The sequence below is a fragment of the Grampus griseus genome (assembly GCF_964374135.1).
Source record: "Grampus griseus genome assembly, chromosome: 18".
Lineage (NCBI taxonomy): Eukaryota > Metazoa > Chordata > Mammalia > Artiodactyla > Delphinidae > Grampus > Grampus griseus.
In genome coordinates, this window is record NC_139012.1 from 63,424,461 (window position 1) to 63,436,915 (window position 12,455).

Here is a 12,455-nt window from a genome sequence, read left to right on the forward strand (position 1 = left end):
ATTGTTTTTTTTAACATGATCTCCTCTGTCTCCTTATAATGGTCCAAATGTAGACTTCCCACAGTTCAGGTTTAACTTGGTTGATATACAACACCTATATCACGTGTGCTGGTACAGATCAGAGCACTGATCGGCAGACCTGAGATCCAGCATCGTGATCTTGGACTAGCTCACCAACGAGTCCTGAGAACTGCCTAACCCTTTGTGTTATCTGCCTTACTTGTTTGACAAAGTCTAACAATGAAATTCTCATTACGTACTCATTAGTTTTGAAATACAGTACAAATGTTAAGACCTCAGGCCTTAAGAGAATAAAGAAGATTTATCGTCTTTCATTTTCTTCTGTGTGAGACACTGTGAAACAGGTACTCTGGGGGTGTGTCCAGCAAAAGCTCCTTAATGGGGAAGATGTAGTTGAGGAATCCCAGATGGAGTAAAATTTACCTTTGTGATATAAGACAGAGTTTATTAATAGTAATAGTTCCAGCCAGAGGTCCCAGGATACCTTTACAGTTGACAATTATTAAGGATCCCAAAGAACTTTTTGTTCCTGTGTGTTTTATCTATCAATATTGACTACATTAGAAATTGAAACTGAGAAATTTAAAAATAATTTTATTATTTTTAAAATAAAAATAAGCCCATTATATATTAACATATGACATGTTTCTAATGAAACAAACAGTAAACGTCAGTGAGGAGTATGGTACTGTTTTACATTTTTGCACATCTCTTTGACGTCTGGCTTGAGAGAAGACAACTGGATTTTCACATCTTGTTCTGCATTCGGTCTGTTTCCATACACTGTTTGAGGGGAAGTGTGTAAAGAATACGCAGCCTTTCACGTGTGAGGTCAGAAAAGGAAGGAATTGTATATTAGCCTTTTAGATAGTTGTGGGTACTCTGCTTTGATACTACTCCAAAAACCAACAAGTGGTGGTTTCTTAGAAGTTAGTTGCAATGTGGAATCTGAAACCCTGTCAATGAACTTTCCGTGTTCTTGTTAAAAAACAAAATTCAAATGAGTAAATTTTAAAGATCTTATTGGCTTTCTTGAATGATTCACGAATTGGGCAGCATCTATTCTAGCAGGCAGAAAGAAGCTCCAGGGAACTGTACAAAATGAAAAACTTTTCCAGCCAGAAGGGAATAAGAACAAGAAAGTTCAACTAGACTAAAGGGGGATTGGTTGTGGCAACGTCACGTTTCTTTAGGGCATGCCTGGCGTCTATCAGGCAAATGACCTGGCTAGTGCTCGTTAGCAGATTACTGATTGGCTGGTTTAAGATTCCTCTTCTGGGTGAGCTGAAACTAATTAAATTAAGTCTCTGTTTGGGCTTAGCACAAACGACTCCATTTTGGGCCTGCTGTCTGGTTTTTAACACTCTCTTACGTTAAAATCTATTGGATCTTTCCCGCATATTACTTTGCAATATCATGCATTGGTCATTTGGAAAACATTGTCTCACTGAATTATGCGGGTCTTCCAAATGTCTACACACCTTATTACACACACACACACACACACACACACACACACACACACACACACACACACACATACACACACACGCACACACACACACCTTTGTTAATTTAATATTACCAGTGATCTCTTTAGAAAACTGTTGGGAAGCTTGTCATAGTGGCAGACAAATTCTCTACAATTCTAATTTTTGCTTTAAAGTTCAAATTTTATTGTTGGCTACAAGCACTGTCAATCTTTCCCTTGAAGTGACAGGTTCACTTAATTTATGTGCTGTCAGTACTCAAGTCTGAATAACCATAGTTCATAGTGGTTCTTTTGGGTAAAAAATTGAGAAAAAGGCAGCTAGTTCTGCTCGCAACTCGGACAGTCACACAGCGCTTTTCCTTGAGATGATCTCTGAGCCTCGGCGATAGCCGAAGTACTTCAGCCACATTTGACTTTCATCACACAGAGCATTTAACCTACTTGCACTCCAAGGTCAAGATTTAAATAAAAGAAATTGCTTTCGCTCCTTGATCAAGGAAATCCTTAAGTGCAGCTGGGATTTTTTTACCTGCTTGTCCATGGCGGTGAAGAGTGCAGCGGCTGCTGGACGGTTTGCTGGTACCACCCCGACTGGTGCTGAGGAGCCAGGGCTTTTACCCACCTTTGCATTGAAATCATCAGTGCAGATGTTGACACAGTGAAAATGCAAGTAGCGTTGTAGCCTTAGCTTGAAAATAGTTTGGAGCTTGTGGACCCCCTGCAGGGGTACTGTATCTCCCAGGGATCCACCAACCACAGCTTGAAAACCTTCGAAATGACAACTTTAAGGAAGGGTGTTATTTAAACACTTAGAGGAATCTTATTTTTGCACTCTCATGTCTGCAAATAGTTTAAGTGCTTATGGGTTCTCACTGAGTACTTAGATCCATTCTCCAAAACTCGTGTTTTGTATTTATATTGGCTTAATTTGTGATAATACTGAGAGTAATAAAACTGACTTAAAACTTTAGGTGGTGCTTTCTTTCTCCTGATGCACCTTGTCGTCTCTTATTCTCCTCCTCTCCTACATTCTGTGTTCTTTATTGTGGATTAGTGAAGTTTTATTCCTTAGTTTAATCATGTTTCCCCTTACCTGGAAGCTACTGCGGTAGCCGCTGTAATTAGGGCACGGCGAGCAGTGAGGCCGGTGAGCCGTGTATCTCTAAGGAGCAGAAACGGTTCTAGTCGCTACCAGGAAGGCCCTAGAAGTATTCAGGGAGGAAGATGGAAACTTCAGGTGGCTCCCGTTCCTGCTGTTTCTAGGATACATTAGCGGGAGGAAGCCACCAACCAGCCTTAGTATCAGTACCTGTGTTGATGCACCTTTAAAGGCCCTCCCCCATTGGGGGAACTGTTTGCCTATTTCCCATTAAGACCCTGACTCTGGTGAATTAATCCTCACCCTGGCCCTCTGGGGGGCTCTGGGGGTGCTGTGGCTGGTTCAGGGAGGCAGATGCAGAATGAAGCTCATGGTGGTAGTTGGCTTTCACTGTAAACCATCTTGCTCTCTCTTCTCAAATACTTAAAGTGCCCCTTAAAGTAGCCCGTGAGGCATTCAGATATTTCCTCGCCTACATTTTAGATGTGATCTTTTCCTATTTAATTAAAAAAATATTAGTATGTACTTTCAAAATGTTGACCCATTCTTTGTTAAACATGATTTATTTTAACGTCAGTAAAAATAATTCTTCTGTCTAGCTCTCCCAACTGTTATTAACTTTATACTCAAACAAATTTCTTATTGCAAAACCTTTTTATGTATATATGGTAAAGAAAACAAGAATGAAACATTAGTGTATTATGAAATGATGATGTCAAGACTGTGTGGTAGTCCATTACATATTAGTAAAATATTACTTTAAAGTAGTTAAATATTTAACACATTGGGTGATCATGGAAGAATATAGATTAAGGTAGGAATCTAAAGACAGTAACTTGGGAAACCTGTGAATTATTCTTACTATCTGAAGGAAAAAGAGAACATTTAAATTAAAACATTTCTTGCCACTTGATGGAACCCAGGCGCTTTCAAGAGCTTCCTGAAGGGAGCCGAGAGTCAGTTCTGGAGCCTGTCCCGTTAAGGGAATCCTTAGGTGGAACAAGTGACTTTGAATTTAGTTTAAAGGTCCAGCTATGAGGTTATATATCTTTGTCTCTTTTTTTTAATGTATGAGTTTGTTGACTGGAGTACTTGCATCCTGACTGACTAAAGTCTTTTTTTCAGGGAAAGTTTCAGCCCCTGGAACAAGTTGTGATGGATGACATGTTTCCGAATTGCATCTTGTTGCTGAAACTTCCTGAACTTGAGAAGTTACTTCGACATGTGACAGAGGAGAAAGGTATGGCATACGGCCTTTGAAATCAGGTTTATGGCTGCCAGAAAAGCTGGGCATCTGTCTGAGAATGCAGTGGCTTGAAGGCCTGTGGAATGTGATGCTTATTCTGTGTGGGTCATAGGGGAAGCTGTCGTTCAGATTCGCTTCCACTTGTCAATATTCATCCTCTATTGCACTGGCTTGTTCAGTCTGCGAAATTTGAACCAGTGAAATATGGTGGCCTGTCTCCTGCAGGGCCAGGATTCACGAGGCTCAGGCTTTAGTCTCAGCTCTTCTTTCAACTAGGCTGTGACTTTAGGTAAGTGACTCAACTACTTTCTGCCTCGGGTTTCTCATTTGTAAAATTGAGTAAAATCTATGCCTTTATTGATTCAAGAAACATTTATTGAGCACCTACTAAGAAGCATATGTTGAGCACTAGAGCCAGGCTCTAGGGATAGTTATAAATAAAATATTATCCTTTGCCTCACTTTGCTTCTACTCTGATGGAGACAAATGACAAGTAGGGCAATGACAGTAGGGAATAAGGGACGTGAACTCGGGGTTTTGTGGGGACGCACAGGACAGGTTTATAACCTGGCCTAGGCAGGGTGGGAAGTGCGGGTAGGGGGGTATTGTGTTGCTTTCCTGTGGGAGATAACCTCTAAGTGGAGGCTAAGTCAGAGTAGCAGCATGGATGTATGGAAAAGTTTGTCATGCTTAGCAAGATCCAAGAAGTTCAGTGATGCGTTTAGGTTAGTAAGGAAAGAACAGGGGAGAGTGCTGCGCAAGCGTTCAGGTGCTGAAGGGCCTTATACGTGTCTGGACTTGACCTAATGGTAGTGGAGTGTCAGCAGAGTTTTAAGTAGGGCAGTGCTATTGTGTGGAGAAGCTAAGGTCTGGTCCCCAGAGGCTGCTGCTGTGGTCCAGACGGGAGGTGATGGTCACCTGAGCTTAGGAGGTGGAACCAGAAGGAAGTAGCAGCCTCGTGTGTTGACTGGATGATGGTCAAGAGAAGGAGGAATCAAGGATGGCTTCTGGGTTTGTGCCTTGACCCACAGGATGGGTAGAGATGGCCCCCTGGAGACAGGGGACATGGGTGCGAGGAGCAGGCTGGGGGTGACAGAGATGAGTTGTAGGCATTCATTTGAATTTTGAGAGGAGGAAGTGAGGCAGTGTGTGAATGTGTTTTGACAGGTTTGTAATAGCATTCAGACTTAGCATCAGTGTCTCCAAAAATCATCCAAGTAGTTTTAGAGTTAATACGGAAACACAGTGTGAGAACCGAAACAGCAGGCTGATAAGTTATGGTTATTTGGGGTTCTAGATGGTTTGGCCAACTAGGGTAGTTCTTCTAGGACCAAGAAAGTGGTGACTCCAAGAAGTGTAAGCTTACGGTGGAAAAAGAGAAAACCTCATTCATTGCATTTCACATTCGAAGGTTCTACTAAATTCACACTTGGCCAGACACAGAGCTCTGTTTTGAGCCTGAGGGGTATGTGGTGCCCAGGTTTTTATCAAAGCAGCGCTATTAATGACACTCCCTGGTGCTGATCTTGGCAGGAGACAGTAATCTTTTTGTGGGTGACAAATGAAGTAGCTCATAGCCATTTCTGAAAGCTAAAGCAGTGAGGAATAATTACAAGTCATTTTCATTTTGCCAAGTTAATGGAAGCTGACAACACGATTAACTCATTAGCCAGAAATCTTCCAATAGCTGTATAAGAACAGTTGCCTGAAACCAAAACCCAGCAGCCCAAATTCAGAAATAGTATTAAAGCATTGTCATTTGTTAGTGTGCAGCCTGTGTTCCAAAGCAGGAGCTTCCCTCACTTCCATTCCTTCCTTCTTGCTCACTGACCCCCTGACCATCTGGTGAATCATTATCTGAACTGTCCTAATCTCTTTCACTTCTCAACATCGCCTAACTTTTGGAAGTTCTGCTGTAATAAAAAGTGAATGCCCTATACTTGTCTTGTTTGACCAGCTGTAAATAACCAGTTGTAAACTTCAAGCTACTGTGTGTTTCTCTTTGGATCTTTGTGGAAAATGATGTCTGTCTTAGTATGCTGTCCTTGTATACAGAAATGACATAAAGAAAAATATTTCACATATTTGTGTTCTGCGTCAAGGGGTGAAGCAAGCGATGTGGAATTGCTTCTGTTTTGATGAAGAGGCCTTTTTGAAGGTTGAGGCATTAGAGATCTTATTATTTCTTGTTTTTAAAAAATTGGGGGGGAATTCCCTGCCGGTCCAGTGGTTAGGATTCCGTGCTTTCACTGCCGAGGGTGCAGGTTCAGTCCCTGGTCGGGGAACTAAGATCCCGGAAGCTGCGCAGCACGGGCAGAAAAAAAATTTTTTGTTTTGTTTTGTTTTTGAACCTTCCATTATTTTAAGATTTACAGAATGTAGTTCATTAGGGGAAGAATTAAATTATGAAGGAACTGCCAAGACTTCTAGAGAATTGCATACATCTTTTACCTGCGAAATTTAACCTAAATTACTTTGTTTTGCCTTACTGTCATTAAAAAAGAAAGAAAGAAAAATTTGAGGCCTAGGGTTTTTAGAAACCTGGCATGTATAAAGGTTGATGATATAACTGCTTTGAAAATGAAAGTACATGGGCAAGGGAGGCAGTCTTTTTAATCAAAAAATTTAAAGGTACAGAAAAACTTGGGAACAAGCTACAAATATTTGTCTCCAACCGCAAAATCAACCAGTGTTAATGTTTTGTTATTTTTGCTTCATATCTCTTTCAGGGAAAGAATTTCTTTAGGAACAATCTGGTAATCTGATCACAGGATTTGATAGCCTACAAGAAAAATTAAGAATGTATTTGCTACATGGTTTTGAGCAAATCATTCAAACTTTTCAGCATCCTTGATCTGTGAGATGAAGGGTTAAGAGTATCCCTCATATTCTTCCATATGTTATAATTAGTACTCTGCAAAGTTGTTCTAAATCATAAAATAAAGCTTTCCTTCTCTTGCCTTTAGAGTGTTGAGATCTCTAAATTACAGCATATGAACATTATTTAAGAATTGCAGTTAATAGTATCTACTATCTACCACAAAGAGATGCTTTAGGAATTAAATGAAATCATACAAGTAAATCAGTGCCCAGAGAGTGCTGGGTGTAGAGTAAGTGCTCAATAAATGTTTGTACCATTAAGGCTTGTGAACTAGAAATTTTAAATTCTTTGCTGATGTTTAAGTACTAGGTATACAGTAAGTGACCAATGCACATTTGTTTGATGGTCCATTGATTAATACAGAGTCAAGTGGTTTAAGTAGGAGAATGGGGATAATCAGATAATAATAAAAATGTCTACCATATACTAACAAATTATTATATGTCATCTCTATGCTTGTTGTTTTACGTATGTTATTGAATTCTTGCAGTAATTCCCTTTCATTGTTAGTAGAACCAGAATTTTTACAAATGAGGAAATTGAAGCTCAAAGAGTTTAAGCACATTGACTAACATAGAACTTGAAGTGGTAAAATCAAGGTTTGAACCCATGTCTGTCTGATGGCAACTCTTCCTCTTCCTTCTTACAACTGTGTAACACTTCCAGGAGACTCTGTTAGAGTTTTTAGGTGTTGTCTCATGTAAAAATAGAAACTTAATTTTTTGTTAGTCTTGTATATCCCATTAATAATGTCTCTTTGTGAGACAAAGAGAGAGACAGGAAAGGAGACAGTGGGAACTTCCACAGCTTAAGGAAAAGACAGTTCTCATCCTGGCAGTGAGCGTTCTGTTTTCCAGGCATCCTCTTTTAGTGATTGCCTTGGGTCCTGGCTGCTTGTTTGAATTAGATTCTTGTCTATTTTTAAGTTAGTATTTGGTTCCATTCTCTTTATTTTATTGCTAGGGTTTTTAACTAAGAAACAAAGAAGACTGCTAAAGAGTGGTCAGGTACTACCCGTGACAGGGAGCAGAGATAAAGAGGAAAGTTGATGTTTTTTCAATTCCATCCTCCCCACAGGCACTGTGCAGAGAGAGTAAAAACCTGAAATGCTCAAATTCCCCAGCCAGCTATTTTGATATTGGACTCCAGATGCTGTCTCAAAAGTCTGTGGCATTAAAGATCTCGTTAAGCCTGCTAGGTTTATGAGAACCTTTCCTTCTCCCTGCCGAATAAACCCAGCCACAGTTGTTTGCATCCTGAATGATGATGGTGGTGACCTTAGTTAGTTAGCACTGCCTGCTTTCTTAGTGAAGGAAACAATGTGTCTCAGTTTGCTAGCTCTGGGGCTCAGCATGCTTCTTGCCAAAAAAGCTCCCATTCAGTGGAGAGATGACAGGGGAAAGGACTAATAAAGGGTTATGAACTTCATCTTGAGTATAATACTCTGTTTCATATTGCAAGCAAAAGCTATGCTGTGCTGTTCATTGTGATTAACAGGAAGAGCCAGGAAAACTTACCTGATTAAAATACCCCAAGCACAGTTGCCAAGTTTCTATCCCCAGGAGGCAGGAAAAAAAAAAGAGACCATATGAGTTTCTCAGTTATGGAAAACATTCAGAAAGTAGATGTGAAAATCTGCTCCAGGCAGTTTGTTCAACAATACATCAGGGAAATTCAAGTTTGTGAACTGATTACCCAATTGCTGAACATGTTATTTAATTGTGGACTCCTTTTTATTCCATCTTTATTTTGTAAACCCAATCTTTCCAGATGTTTGAGACCAGTTTTATAGGCACCAGACACATTAGGGAAAGAAACCTTTCCAGCATGTGCACATGTCATCTAACTCACAAACTCGCAAATATTAAATTTAGGACACAATAGAACATGTTATGGTATTTTTCATAATTGTGGGTAATCTGTGGCCTTCGTGAATATTTTAAACCACCTTGCTTATCAAAATGTGTAAATTTTAAAATTAAACAGTAGTTTATGCACTTCATCCTTATATAGTATTTTGGGATATTCAAGCTTGGTACTTCTTAGTGATCATCTTGTCCAGGGAAATGTTTAGTTAGAAATAAATTTGTAATTTAAAAACTTCCTAGGAAAAAAACTCCAGGCCCAGCTGGCTTCACTGGTGAATTCTACCATACTTTAAGAAAAAAATAATACTCAAAGAAATAATGATACTTAGTCAAATTCTTTTAGAAATTAAATGAAGAAGGCATATTTCCCAACTAATTTTATGAAACTGGAATGGCCCCAATATCAAAATCGAAGTTATTACAAAAAGAAAACTAATCTAGTATCCCTTATGATCATAGATGGAAAAATCCTTTAAAAATATTTGCAAATTAACTATGTAAAAAGGATAGTACATTATAACCAAGTGAGGTTTATCATAAGAATGCAGAGTTGGTTGAACATTAGAAAATCAATCAGTATGAGTCACCATATTTATACATTACAAAAGGAAAACTGTGATCATCCCAGTAGATGCAGAAAAAAACATTTGACAAAATTCAGTCATAATATAAATTCTCAGCAAATTAGAGATAGGAAGGAGCTTCTTCCTTCTGGTAAAGGACATCCATGACAAACATAAGCTAATATCATACTTCATTACTTTTGCAAGTAATATCATACTTGTAAAAGACTGAACACACTTTTCCCCTAAGATTGGTACAAGATAAGGATATCAACTCCTCATCCTGCTAGCGGAAATCCTAGCATTTGCAATAAGATAAGAAAAAAATTTGGACTTCCCTGGCAGTCCAGTGGTTAAGACTCCATGCTTCCACTGCAGGGGCATGGGTTCAATCCCTAGTCAGGGAACTAAGATCCCACATGCCAATAAATAAATAAATAAAAGCTATGCAGATCAGAAAGTAAATAGTGAAACTATCTTTTTTTCATAAACAGTATGGTCATGTATGTAAAAAGCTCCAAAGAATTTACCAAAAAAAAAAAAAATCACTAGAACTAATAAGTTCTCAGGATATAAGGTCAATATAGCAAAATTCTATTTCTGTATATTAGCAGTGAACAATTGGACAGTGTAATAAAAGCACACCATTTATAATGTAAAAAATCATGAAGTTGTAAGGATAAATGAAACGTAAAATATGCAAGACCAGTACACTGAACATTACAAGACATTGCAGAGAAATTAAAGAATTAAATAAGTAGAGAGATATACCATGTTCATGAATTAGAAGACTTAATATTGTTAAGATGTCCATTCTCTCCAAAGTAATCTATAGAGTTAATGGAATGTCTATCAGGCTTTTTTTTTTTTTTTTGGTAGAAACTGAGAAGCTGATTCTAGAATTTATATGACTGTGCAAAGGATCTACAGTAGCCAAAACAATTTTGAAAAAGAAGAACAAAGTTGGAGAACTTACACAACCTGATTTCAAGACTTACTGTAAAGCTACAATGATAAAGAAATTATGGCATTGGTATAAGCTTAAATAGATAGATAAATGGAACCAAATAGAACAGAAGTAGACCCACATTTATGTAGCCAATTGTTTTTTTTTCCAACAGTGTCAAGATAATTTAATGGGAGAAAGGATAATCGTTTCAACAAATAACCAGGAAAAATTGGATATCCATATGAAAAACAATTAACATTAACTCTCACCTCAGAGTCATACAGAAAAATTAACTTGAAATGGATCAATAATTTAAATGCAAAAATGAAAACTATTGAATTTCTGGAAGAAGCCACAGAAGAAAACCTTTGTGACCTTGAGGATTGGCAAAGATTTCATAGGACACAAAAACTACTAACCATACAAAAAAATTATAAATTACATGTCATTAAAATTAATATCTTCTGGTCTTTGAAAGATACTATTAAGAAAAGAAGACAAGTCACAGTTGGAAGAAAATATTTATATGACATATATCTGATAAAAGATATATATAAATGTAAAAGGAACTCTTTTAACACAATAATAAGATGATATCCGGCCCTGTAGAAAAATCAGCAAAAGGTTTGAACAGAGTTCGCAAAAGAAGATTTATGAATAAGGCACATGAAAAGATGTTCAATATCATTAGTCACCAGAAAAATGTAAATTAAAATCACAGGGAAATATCACTGATATCCACCAGAGTTGCTAAAATAAAACAGACAGACGCTACCAGTAAGTTATGGAACAACGGGAACTCACCTGCCTGGCTAGTGGAAGCATAAAATGGTCAAACCGCTTGACAATTTCTTACGACTCAGTAATGCTACTCCTAGGTATTTGCCCAAGAGTTATGAAGACGTATGTCCATACAAAGATTTGTGCAAGAATGTTCAGAGCAACTTTTTCAAAATAGCCCAAAACTGGAAACAACCTAAATGCCCTTCAGTAGGTGAGTGGGTATACAAAACATGGGATATCCATACACAGGATACTACTCCATAATACAAAGGAAAGAGCTATTGCTAGCTGCAGCAAAATGGAAGAATCTCACAGAAATTGTGTTGAGCAAAAGAAGAGGGTCACAGAAAAGTACTTACTGTATGATTCCATTCCTATGATGTTCTAGAATAAAGCAAAAACAATTCTGTAATCATAGCAGATCAGTGGTTTCCTGAGGTCTGGATAGGGGTGAGAGAATTGACTGTAAGCTCAGGGGAACTTCTTGGGCTGGTGGTTACATGACTGTATGTAGACATTTGGCCATACTCCTCAAATTGTACACCAAAAATGGGTGTGTTAATCATACGAACATTATTACTAAATACAGTTGTTTTTTTAAAAAAATGAAGTAGAACTGATCCAGCAAAAGAAGCTAAGCCTCCTGATTTCAGACACAGTTTGTTTTGGGGTTTTTTTGTTTGTTTGTTTTGATTCTTCCTCCCTCGTTGTTCTCTACAAGATAATGTTGGCTCCTTCCTGTCTCCCACGGAATCCAGTGGGAAGCAAGGCAGGAGTGACTCAAGCCTGGGCGACCAGGAAGGTGATTTGGGAGGAAGATGACACACAGAGCCTCAGCTCGGGGCTCTGGGCTTCCTGGATGGGTTTAGTCTTGCTAAGACAGGATGAAATCATGCCCAGAGAGAGATACAAGTTGGCGTCCAAGGAGGAGGCAGTGGAGCCGGAAAAGAGTCAGAGGAAAAGCCATTAGAGATGCAGAACGACCAAGAGAAAGGTTGTATAGGTCCATGGTGGAGAGTCTTTTCCCATAAGGAATAGGGGCGGAAGTACTGAGTGGGGTGAGGACTAATTGATCTCAGTAAAATGAACACCAGATGCACGGCTTTGAAGTCAGGTTGGGAAGGAATCCATGCTCCTGTTTACCAGCTCAGTGACTTTGGACAATTTATTTAACTTCACTCAAACCTAATTTTTTAATATGGGGACAAATAGTAGTTTTTACCTGAGATTCATTCTGAGCATTCAGTGAGAAACTGTGTATGAAGAACTTAGCACAGGCCTGACTATACATTAGACTCTGATGTTATTATCATTAACAAGTTATAATTTAATTTTTTCATAACTAATACTAAGTATTTGATGTGTGCCAGATGTTGTGCCATCACCTCATTCAATAGGTGACTTCCTGAGGTGACATCGTGCGCTGGGGGTGTAGGAGCCCCAGCAGTACGGCTCATAGCCTGGTCTCCACTTCTTCTGAACCAGCATTTCCAGAGGGAAAGAAGGGGCCTGCAAGGGGCTCAGAGAGTGAACGAGAGGGAGGAAAGCTATGG

At 38.7% G+C, this 12,455-nt stretch overlaps 1 protein-coding gene across 4 annotated transcripts in view; it reads left to right on the plus strand.

The window, feature by feature from the left end:
• RNASEH2B (ribonuclease H2 subunit B) overlaps window positions 1–12,455 on the plus strand; it is an 81,311-nt gene that overhangs the window by 30,047 nt on the left and 38,809 nt on the right. For all 4 annotated transcript variants that reach the window (XM_082675789.1, XM_082675790.1, XM_082675788.1 and 1 more), the window contains exon 5: window positions 3,738–3,852. In XM_082675789.1, the coding sequence (XP_082531915.1) occupies window positions 3,738–3,852 (115 nt within the window). The remainder of the gene's footprint in view (window positions 1–3,737; window positions 3,853–12,455) is intronic.